The sequence below is a fragment of the Populus trichocarpa genome, chromosome 4 (genome assembly GCF_000002775.5).
Source record: "Populus trichocarpa isolate Nisqually-1 chromosome 4, P.trichocarpa_v4.1, whole genome shotgun sequence".
In the NCBI taxonomy this organism is placed as follows: Eukaryota; Viridiplantae; Streptophyta; class Magnoliopsida; order Malpighiales; family Salicaceae; genus Populus; species Populus trichocarpa.
The window spans coordinates 8,385,592-8,397,472 of record NC_037288.2 but is presented as its reverse complement, the minus strand read 5'-3'; the positions used below and the strand labels follow the sequence as shown (position 1 = coordinate 8,397,472).

The 11,881-nt window shown below is 32.4% G+C and overlaps 1 protein-coding gene across 1 annotated transcript; it reads left to right on the top strand.

Moving 5' to 3' along the window:
• Positions 1 to 558: 558 nt before the first annotated feature.
• On the top strand, positions 559 to 2,435 carry LOC7456836 (glucan endo-1,3-beta-glucosidase 14). The gene is made up of 3 exons (XM_002305138.3): positions 559 to 613; positions 1,258 to 2,291; positions 2,379 to 2,435. The coding sequence occupies exons 1-3, from the start codon at positions 559 to 561 to the stop codon at positions 2,433 to 2,435; spliced, it is 1,146 nt and encodes a 381-aa protein (XP_002305174.2).
• Positions 2,436 to 11,881: the final 9,446 nt, after the last annotated feature.

The following is an 11,881-nucleotide window of genomic DNA, read 5'->3' as shown; positions in this document are numbered from 1 at the left end:
AGATGATGGGAGAACCTCATGACAGATAATCAACGATTATTAAAGGGAAGGGATGTAATGTCAATATAATTTTTTTAATTAAGTCTTCAAATAACTGTAGAAATCGTCCTTAATTCAGAACCTAATCCATTAAAGAGTTGCTAAACACTTTCTTAATACATATTTGCCCATGTTGCTTAACCAAACACTAACATTGTTTAAAACAAAAAAATTTCCTGATCGAAGTAGGAAAAAAAATTCGAGCACACAAAGCTTTCCTTGTACACTACGGATAAGTCAGCCGAAAAAGGTAATGCACATACATTAGAGAGAGAGAGATTTCCAATACTTGTAAGAAAACCAGCAACCTAAACAGGAAACCCAGAGGAGGTCTGTCCGTACGAAAGACTGATTTCTTTCACATTCCATGCAAGAGAGGGATAAAAGAGCACAAGACGTTCACTATATTTTGTTGTGCTGCTTTGTTGTGAAGAAAGGTCTGCCTAATTGCCACCAATTTGCTGGCAAGTGGAACGTCTTGGTGCGTCAAGCCTTGTTTAAACCAAGAACAGATCAGTTATGGCCACTTGCTTAGTCCTTTTACGTCTTCTTTTCTCGCTTCTTGTTATTTGGGGTAAGTTTCTTTCTTGTTTTAACTATTTTTTTTTGCCTGCATTGTTCTGTTTGGTTTCCTGGAAAAGTACTGAAAGAAAATAAAAGAAAAACTTAAACTTGTGGGTTACCTAATTGAGTAGTATAATTCTTTGGCTTGATTGGGCTGTTTTTTTTTTTTTTTTTTTTACTGAGCATATTGTTTTACTTTTACACTGTATTTTATTCAAGCATGAAAACACAGAGGTTTTCTAATTTCAATTTCGTGATAAAATTAGTGGGATTACGTGCTACTTCTTTGTTTTTGTATTTGGATTACTTTTTTTTTTTTTTTTGTATTTCTTCTCTTGATTGTGTTCTTATTATGAATTGGGATTTAGAATTTTAGTGAAACTGAAGCTTAATGTCAATTATGATGAATTGATGATATCATGATAGTTATTTTTACTCTATATATTTTCAGAAAAAGTTTCCTTTTCTGTGTCCTGAGATTTTCTTAAAAAATATTCATTCTTTTCTGTTAATTTTTGAACCAAAGATTTTTATTTTCTTTTTGTTATGATATTTGATGATTCTTGTGCTTATTCCTCTCTTTTTTTGCTGCACCTTTCTTGATTTTAGTTTTGTTCACATAATTACAAACTCTGTTTGTCACTCTTTTCTCAGGTTCAGCTGTCCAAATCCATGGCGTTGAACTTGGGATTAACTATGGTCAGATTGCCAACGATCTCCCATCACCCACTCTAGCAGCTGTGCTGCTTCAATCTCTCAATGTCCATAGGGTAAAACTATTTGATGCTGATCTCAATGTCCTAATTGCCTTTTCCAATTCTAATATTGAGCTCATTATTGGACTTGGCAATGAGGACATTCAAAAAATGACTGTTCCCACAGAAGCTGAAAATTGGATTCAACAGAATGTTCAGCCCCATATCCCTCAAACCAAAATCACTTGCATCGCTGTCGGAAACGAGGTCTTCAGCAGTAATGATGCCCAGTTAATGTTCAACCTTCTCCCAGCAATGAAAATGATTCATAAAACTCTTGTGAATCTTGGATTAGATAAACAAGTGATGATCACTACTCCACATTCTTTTAACATCTTGGAAAATTCCTATCCTCCTTCATGTGGCACTTTTCGAGAAGATCTTGCTGAATACATCAAGCCTTTATTGAGTTTTCTTTCTCAAATCAAGTCGCCTTTCTTTATCAATGCGTATCCATTTTTTGCATACAAGGCTGACCCGACTCAGATTTCTCTGGACTATGTACTTTTCCAGCCTAACAAAGGGATGAAAGATCCAACTACTAATTTGCTTTATGATAACATGTTGTATGCTCAAGTAGATGCCGTGTATTCAGCAATGGGGCACACGGATATTGAAGTTAAGATTTCAGAAACAGGCTGGCCATCGAAGGGTGACCCTGATGAGGTGGGATCAACACCAGAAAATGCAAGGCTATATCATAGTAATTTGATCAAAAGAATTCAGGAGAAGCAAGGTACACCGGCAAAACCATCAGTCCCGATAGAAGTATATGTTTCCGCACTCTTTAACGAGGATTTAAAAACTGGTCCAACATCTGAAAGGAACTATGGACTCTTCTATCCTGATTGTTCCCCAGTTTATAATATTGGATTGCAGGATCATTTTCCTACTAATGGAGTAGTTTATTCTTCAGCAGTATCCAATATAAATGTAAGTCACATTTTCTCTCATCATTACTAACTAGTGTTTTGGTTGAAGTATAATTAAAGCTGAATTGCATTTTGAATGATTCTGCAGGCATTGTCTGTCTTTAGCTTGCTGATCTTTGTTATGGCGTACGTAATCCTTGTTTAGGACCATATCGGAGAATGGGGGGGGAGATCAACAACAAAAGCATATATAATGGTGGATAATTAACAGCTAATTACTGCTGTTAGGCTTCTTTTTTATATATAATTATAAGTAATTGTAGCATCTTCAACACTCCTTATATAATCATTTGCTTATTTGCTTGGTTTATTTATTATTTTTAAAAAATATGATATTTCATCCTTTGCCTTAAATAATTTTTTATGAACTTTTCTTTCTTTTTATATTTTTTAATTAAGATTCTGTATGTTAGTTGGTTAACGTAATATAAAAATAAAGAATATATACACCCATATTCAATTAAATACTTAGTCCCATACCAAAGGAGTATTTTATTAATTTATTTGACTTTAGTAATTTATCATGTCTTATGTCCACATAATATTTCACCATGTTATTCCATTAAGAATAGTAGAATATGTATGTCTCAAAATAAAAATTAGATGCAAAAGGAAAGAAAGTTTAAAATATGGAGCACATTAAAAAATAAAGAAAAAGAATATAAACCATGTTATGAATCTTTTAATTTGATGAGTCAAGAACTACATCACGTTCGTAGGGTCAACATTTGTTGATTTTATCAAATACATTGTAGGTAGTATAACATTTGATTTCATCAGCCCAGCCCAAAATGACTGGGCCGGGTCCGGCCAGTAAAAAAAAATCTCAAAAAACATTTGGGAAAATTTGTGATTTCCCCGCATATTTTTTTTACTGCTTAATGTTGGTTTGTATTTTCATACTATAAAGATACAAATCCGGTATTAAAATACCCGGTTTTCATCAAAACATTGAAAAAATAAAAAAAATATGTTTTTGTTTTCATGCATATGGCCAAGTCTCAAAAAATCATATTGTATTTCCGTATAATAAAAATAATTTTAGCATGCATTTTGACTTTAATAACCAATTTATTAAAGTCATGAGAACTAAGTCAATATCTCAAAAACTTTAAAAAAATCATTTTATTTTCTTTTAATATTAAGGATTACGCGCTTATACGTAAGACGTAGTCTCGATATTAAAAAGATAGTTTTATATTGACTTTAGAAAGGTTAAGTTTAACCCGATAAGATAAGGACCACCTTACTGAGAATGACTTTTCTTAAACCGTAGACATATCAACAAATAGAAATATAATGAAACCTTAGCATATATCAGACAATAAAACAATGCAACTTACCTTAGGTAAGGCTTATTTGGGGTGCTAATATCTTCTCTTTACGCAACCAGTCTCCGTACCCGATCTCTGAAACCAATTAGGGTTCCTAATGACCAAAATATTAGGTGGCGACTTTCCTTCTATCTTTTCACTGAAAAAGACAAGGATTTCTTATCTGTCTATATTTGCCAGATAATTAAAATATACTTGAGAATAAATGATTGCCACGACGCTGCACAAGTGCAAAACAATAAACTTGACCATTAAAAACAAAGAGGGGCATTAGTGTTGATATTGAGACAGGAATCTAATCTAGGATATAGGACAAATAATTACATTAGAAAGTACAAATTATAAAAGAAATTAAAACACTAGGGGTTTTGAACATCCTGTTGACTGCATTATTCATTCATACAACGTTTTTTTTTTTAATTTTGATTATTAAACTTTATTTTCTTACAACTTTATCATTCCAAGTTATATTAGCATTGTTAAATTAAAAATCAATATTACAAGAAAAAATCTTAGATATTAGTTATAAGATTAAAAAAAAAAGGACAAAAAAAAAGAACCCACTAATCAAAAAGCATGGAAAATGGAGCTGAAAAAAAGGTTATAGTTACGAATATGATGAACCAAGACATGGTTGAGAAGAAATGGGATTACATTTTCACAGAGAAGGAGGCAAGAAAACATTTCTGTGTTGGAGTGCTAATGGCCACTATTTCACTTTACATTACGTCAGAAATGGTTTATAATTTACTATTTACAATTACATTACATTAGTACACTTTGTCATAACTCATCTCTGGATTATTCCTCTAAATTTATTTTTTTTTATTTTTAAAATAATAAATAATAATAGTAAGGAGACTGGTGATAAAAAAAAGCTGGCTAAAAAAGGATTTCAGATATGTACAAAATTAAGCTGTAATTTTGGACAAAATCGGAAGCCTGATTGTACCCTGTTGTGCCCAAAACTTGAGAGACAATGCAGATTTAATGTCAAATAAAATGATTATTGGACAAATCTGCATAAAACTTTAGTCTAATGACATAATTAGATTTTTAATAGGCCAATTTGATTTAATCATGGGATAAATTAAAAGTTTATTTATGTTTAAGAATTAATTTGGATCAAATTAAAGGATTTAATTAGGTGCAAGGACTTAATTATACTTTAAATGAGTTAAATTAATTTTGTTAGGGACTTAAATGATGAAAAAATAAGTTTGGAAACACAATTTGAGCTTAATAGAGAATTTTAGAGGACCAAATGTAATTTTTACAAAGTCAATTGGTTCAAATCAGGGGTAAAATCGCAAGAAAATCAAAGTTTTGGGATCAATTAAGGGCTAAATTGAAGAATTTTGCAGTCAATGACCATTTTGAAAAGGCACCGAACTCTAGGGATAAAATTGAATGAAATCAGGGGTGAAATTGAAGAGATTTGAAAGTTTAATGGTCAATTAGGGGCTAAATTAAAGAAATATAAGACCAATGACTAATATGAAAAAGGATCTAGTATTCGAGGTTGATATTGAAGTTCGGCAGGGATAAAATTGCCTAAAATTAAAAGTTTGAAGTCAATCAGAGGTGTAATTGAGAGAAATCATAAATCGAAGGATAAAATTGAACTTTACCAAAACGACATTGTCTTGGTGAAGTTAATCTTCTTCATCATTTTTGCCTGAAAATACTATTGAGGGGGGCTACTTTTTAGGGGCATTTAATGCTTAATCTCTCCATCAAATTTGACAAAACTTGCACGAAAATGATGGTCTGACATTTGACTACACCTCGATATGGTCCTTTCTGGCCGATTGACACCACAGCAACCATGGTGCCGGCCCAAAAAGACCAACTCAGGCAGCCTTTAACTGTCAAATTTGACAGTTCATGATGGTCACTTTGAGCCAATGGTTGGGATCATTCCGGTTCGAATCAAATGCCAAGATTTGTCCCTAAAAGAGACAAAATGTTCCTCTTCCACCCCCTATAAATAAGGGTGGATTCCAATCAATGAGCACCAAGAAATCAATATGACAAGTTGGCAAAAAATCATCTCTTGCCCATTTTTTTCTGCAATTTTATTCTCTTTGTCGTGATCTCAGCCACTTTGCCTCCTCCTTTGTTGTGTCCTCAACCACTACAATCTCAACACTACCTAGAGTCGCCGACACGACCACCAGCCATCCACCCTAACATCAAGAGTGGCCACTGCAAACTCCTTCCTCTCCACCACAAACTTTCTTCCAGTAACCAGCTCTACCACAAGTCGTTGGCGTCTCCACCCACATATAGCTTTACCATCAGTCGATAGCAGGACCAACTGACCTCTCCTTCCACGCAAGGTAATCCCCTTCTCTCTTCTTTTCCTTCTTCTTTTCCCTACTAACATCAGCCATGCATGCAGAACGAAAATTCATTTTGCATACAGGAGACAAATTAATTAACTTATAAGCTGGGTTGGACCCATCTTAACCCAGCCAATACAGCTTGGTCGGGTCTAGCACAACCCAAAAAAACAAAAGAAGAGGGAAGGATGTTGGGCTGACAGTCAGCCCAACCCGACTAAGTCGGGCTAGACCTGTCCTAGCCTAGTCCAGATGGCTGGGCCGGGTCCAACCCTATATATAAAATAATAAAATAATATATAAAAAAAACTTCAAATTTTTCAAATGGTATTTTAAAAATATTTGTGGTCTCTCGCATGTTTTTCCAACAATTTTGGATGATATTGGGTTGTATATTTACACTGTAAGATACAGATCTGGTATTAAAAATATTTGGTTTCCTCCGAAACTTCAAAAAAATAAGAAATAAATCAAAAAATTTAAAAATAAAATTTCATTGCAAAAAACAAAAAAAAAATTTGTTTTCGTGCATACGTCCAAATCCTAAAAGTTTTTCATGCATACTTTTTAAAAACAGAGTCGTTTTTATCATAATTTAAAAATGAAAAATAGATATCATAACCAGTTTATAATTATTCGTTAGGGTTTGGCCAAAATATCAAAAACCCTTCACCAATCATTTTGTTCACTTTATATTTAAAGTGTTAGGGTTTAGCTGTAGACTTTAATATTTTAGGATGTAAAATTACATAGTAGAGTATACTTTCATGTATTAAAGATACAAAGAAATAAATGTGATACTAAAATTTAAATCTTAAAATGGTTAGGATTTAACCCGATAAGGTAGAAACTTTCTCATGAATTAAGGGAGATTTACCTTGAACCTTAGCTAAGACCAATAGACACAAATGCGACTTAGAATAACAATCAAACAACAATACAGCTTACCTTAGGTAGGGTGTACTAGGGGTGATGCATTTTTCTCTTGCACAACCAGTCCCTTACTCGGACTCTCACTGACCAAAGGTTTTCTGATAATCATAGTATTAGGTGGCGACTCCTGAACTTTATAATCATAATCTTATCCCCAAACCCTTTTTTCACCACACTCTCAGAAGGCAAATGTTGTCTTTTTCAACGCCGCGCGCACGAGCCATGACACACTTTGCAATAAGATACTAAAAGTCCACTCATATATAGAACTAAAAGATACTAAAATGCTTACCAAATATGTAACTTGGTCTAAAAAGAAAAACAACCTAGAGCCTAGAGCATGTCACCTTGCTCCGTTAATTTTGTCTTGGTATTGATCCTGGAGCAGTTTGGATTTTGGAATACAACCTCAATCCTAAAGGTTATCTAGTTTTATTACAAGATGATCTAAAATATCAAAACTATAATCCTTTCATTTTCCAACTATAGTTCTCCTATTCCATGCAAAGTTTCATAGGCTAGAATCCTAATGGCTCAAAATACTTTCATTATGGAAGGAGTCCTTTTAAAATGATGCAGAGATTTTTTCTGAACATGCAACTTAATATGTTAATGGATATAATTTTCAATTTGATCATTGGATTGTACTGAAAAATTGATAGAAGATTCCTTAGGCTTGTTTCTATAGGATTAAAATTTTATAGCAATCAAAAATCGAGAAGATCTTTTGATAATTCCCAGAGAAGCTATTGTTGGAGATTTGCTATATTTTTCTATTTTATTTAGAACTTTTTTATTATTTGAAAGGAATGGGGAATGAAAAGCCATGATTAGAAATATGCCTTATGACAGTGACTTTTAATTTAAACTTATGTATGTCGTGATGGCAATGGCTAGAAAGTGTTCAAAGGCACGAGCTGCAAGTAATGAGAAGAATTGATGAATATGGATGATATAAAACATAAACCAAAACTATCGTATTGAATTGATGAGTACATGGTTGATGTACAGTGCATGTTATAAGTGTTGAGATAAATTAATGATTGTCTGGTGCAGGTAACATATAGGTCTCAAACAATGAAATGGGTCATTGAATACAGTCCATGTAAATTCCAAGCAGTGATTATTCAAATAAATCTATGAATATACAACAACTTAAGGCATGAAATGATGACCATTAAAATGAATAAACAATCATGGTTGACGTAAACCACAAGCTCTAAGATTATGAGAATAAATCAATGAAGTTATAGTGGATGTAAAGCATGCATTATGAATATTGAAATAAATGGGTGAATACAGTAGATGTAAGGTATGAATTTTGAGTTCCAAAATGACTCGGGGGTCCAAGTGATACATGTAAAATAATGGGCTATGATAATTATTGAATCGGGTAAATCAATATGGTTATTATAAAGTAAAATCCATGATTAAGATAAAGGTGAGGTATTGAATTGGATAAATGAATGTGGTTATTCTAAGACATAAACGGATTGATGAATCTAGAAGTTGAATTAAAGTATGGGTAAAGGAAATTGGATATTGGAGCAATGGATCTCTAATCAAATTAAAACATAAGTTATAGGTATGGTATGAGATTAATGAATCCCTAACCGGATTGAAGCACTAGATATGATTATTGGAATAGATTAATGAATGCAAAATTGATATAAACCATAAGTTAGGAGTATGGAAATAAATTAACATGTTTCATTAAAAACATGAGTTGTTGTTTTTAAAATGAGACAATGTATCGGCTAATTTAAAGCATGATTTATGATTATCTGAAAAGAATTATTCAATACATATTTAACTCAGAAATTACTTATTTGGAAATCCTATTAATTATTTCTATAATGGTATGATTAAACTCATAAATTACTTCATCATTTCCCTTCTTTATTCTGGCATTCAATTTTGAATTGACATCTTCTATAGCTTTGGTTATCTCTTTATAGGATTCTCTACTTAAGTTTTTGCAACTTTCCTACCTCATGTTGTAAACTTCTCTCAACATTGTCTTTGTCTTGACAATTGACTCTAAAATGACATGAGTTAATCTCTTATTCATTGTCATAACCGCATTATAATATCCTTAATTATTTTTATTTTTAGCTTATGTTTTTCCTCATTTTTTAAAAAACAAATCATATATCTCTCTTCAAGTATTTTATTAGCTTCTTCCACCTTACGTTCAAATATTATATCTCTCTCTTCATTACTCATAAATTTGTGTTATTCTTGATCTTATTATAATTGCGCAGTGGAAATCCTTGATAGGTGAACATAGATTGATATTTTTGGATTTTCTTGCTATGGAAACTATTGCCTAGTGGTTACAAGCATATCATTACAAATATATTGGTTATCAGCCTACTGGTTGCAACTTATTGGTTACAAGCAGGGGCCCGGGTCCCCCCTCAAAACATTTTAATTTTTTTCATTACCCAGAGGTCAAGGTGGAACTTATTACAGTGACTTTACTTTTGATTTTCAATTTACTCGTCACCCTACGTGAAAAGAAAAAAAAATTATAAATACATTACTTTATGAAATAAAAAACAGAGTTATAAAGCTATTAATTTATCCTAATATAAATCCTGCAACCAATCATACAGAAAAATAATTTCTATAAAAAAATTGAAGCAGAGCCACCAATTAATTTATTTTTCATCAAACAAAATAAGGTAATTTAAATTTAAAGTCTATTTTTGTTTTGTTTTGAGAAGTTTGTTAATAATTTAATGATGTTTTTTTTTATATAATTATACCATTTTCGCTCTTTTTTTTCTCAGATATGCTAATTCTACCAATTATTTTTTGAATTCTTGTTATAGTGATTTTTTTTCTAATTAATTAGATATATTTTATTGGTTTTTTTTTATTATGCTTGGATTTTTTGTTATGTTTTATTTTTAGCAGAGCCACCAAAAATTTTAGATTGAACCATAAACAAAATAAGAAGAATTGATTCCTTTTTTTTGAAAAAAAAAGAAAAAATATTGATGACTCACAGCCTAGTAAACCAACTCCAATGTGTAATGTTGAAGTTATGGTTGAGCAGCCCCAATGTGCTTCAGATTACAATGTGCTTCAGATTACAAAGAACTTGTGTTGATTAGTGAGCATCCTCTTACCAGAATCGACATTGCTCATTTAATTAGAGATCCAAGCAATCGTCCTCAAATTTGAAAATACCCGGTGAATCAACAAGATGAAATTCGAAGGACATACATAAATCTGGGGCCATATCAACCTTTGATGTCTGAATTAATATCCACTGACTGGTAAAAAGCATCCTCATCGATTTCAGTCTTATTGGTTCAAAAGTTATCCGTGGCTTGAATATTCGGAGAAAAATACTGCATTTTGTTTTCCTTTCTATTTATTTCCAAGTAAACCATCTGGAAAGCCAGGAGCAGACACGTTTACTGTTAAAAGATTTAATTGTTGGAAGAAAGTTAATGATGGGGAACGATGTGCTTTTTTTACACTTCCTGTTTCGACAGCAACTGCTGAACGAGCTTTTTCAACGATAAAGATTGTTTAAATAAGACTTCGCAATCGGATAGAGTATGATTTTTTTGCAAATTATTTGATTGTCTATATAGAAAAAGAGATTGCTGAAAAATTCACAATTGATATGATAATTGGATGGAGGATGAAGATTAGTATTGCTCCAAACCTTTTACCTTATACAAATGTCATTATATGTTTGTAGTAAGTTATTTGAATAAAACTAAATCATGCAGATTTTGTTTTACAACTCATGTATAATAAATTAAAATAAATATTATATCTTATTATATTAATTTTGGCTCCCTCTAACAAATAATCATAGCTCCGCCCTTGGTTACAAGCATACTAATTATCAATCTACTTGATAAACAGATTTTGTAGATCTTGTGAACTTAATTGAATTGCAAAGAAAATATTGTTGAATTATCCTTGTTATCTTGTTTTTTTTCCTTGTGCCTTGCTTTAAATAGGAAAAACATGAATAATCGCTTGTTAACTTTTCACTTTCTCCATTTCATCTTTATTTTTAGAACATTATATTATGTGGGCTTCTTATGCCCATGTTACTACCGTCTGACCAAAACTGCTCAAATCCATTAACTTTGTATATTATTACGTGTTTGAGGTGACCTGTCACCTATGTAAATCTGGATTGTATTAAATATGGTCTGCAATCATGTTTGTCATGTTTTTCATGGCCCAAACTTCATAACTCTCTGGTGAATTTCAATGTATAACAATAAGACAATAGCATGATTGTGATCTCCGGATCTTGTCTACGGTAATCAAGCTAGAACCCTGGATAGCCACAGTAATCATACATGATGGATCCCCAGAAAGGATAGTTGATACCTTTAATATTTCCACAATCAAATGAGTCGTGCAGCTCAGATATCGCTCATCATCATTGGCAAAGGCAGATGATGGAGCATTGACGAAGATTATTATCAGAAATATGATGAGCCAAGACATGGTAGGAAAGAGATGGTGTTGCATTTTCAGAGATGGAAAGAGGCTACAGTGACAATCTGCAGGTGTTCGAGCAAATTGGGCATGATTTTTTTTCAGTACAATACCGTTCTCAAATCCCACTCGTTAATAGTACTGTTGAAAAGTAAAGTGATGACTGAACATGTAGTATGACTGAGTACAGAAGAAGATTCATGCTGATAGCGGGAAGAAAATATAAAGATTTATCACTTCTTTCGTCAACTCGCAGAGGTGTGCGCTTTAGCAGCAGATGGGATATACCCTCAAAGTTACTCTAATTGTATCGACTGCCAGGCCAGAAAGTTAGAAGCTTTCCATTTCCCAACCAAAGTTAATCATAAACAAGAAAGAAAATGGTCAGCACCAGACGAGCATTTTTTACTCGAGTTACCATTGGCATATACCAGTTTCCTCAAATCTACAGAGTACGAAAAACTGGGTTCAGATGGAAAAATTGCAACACATGATCA

Bases quoted from the DNA above. Each gene is read 5' to 3' on its own strand.
- LOC7456836 (XM_002305138.3), top strand. From the start codon at position 559: ATGGCCACTTGCTTAGTCCTTTTACGTCTTCTTTTCTCGCTTCTTGTT. The intron at 614-1,257 runs GTAAGTTTCTTT...CTCTTTTCTCAG, and splicing joins CTCGCTTCTTGTTATTTGGG to GTTCAGCTGTCCAAATCCAT. The intron at 2,292-2,378 runs GTAAGTCACATT...ATGATTCTGCAG, and splicing joins CAGCAGTATCCAATATAAAT to GCATTGTCTGTCTTTAGCTT.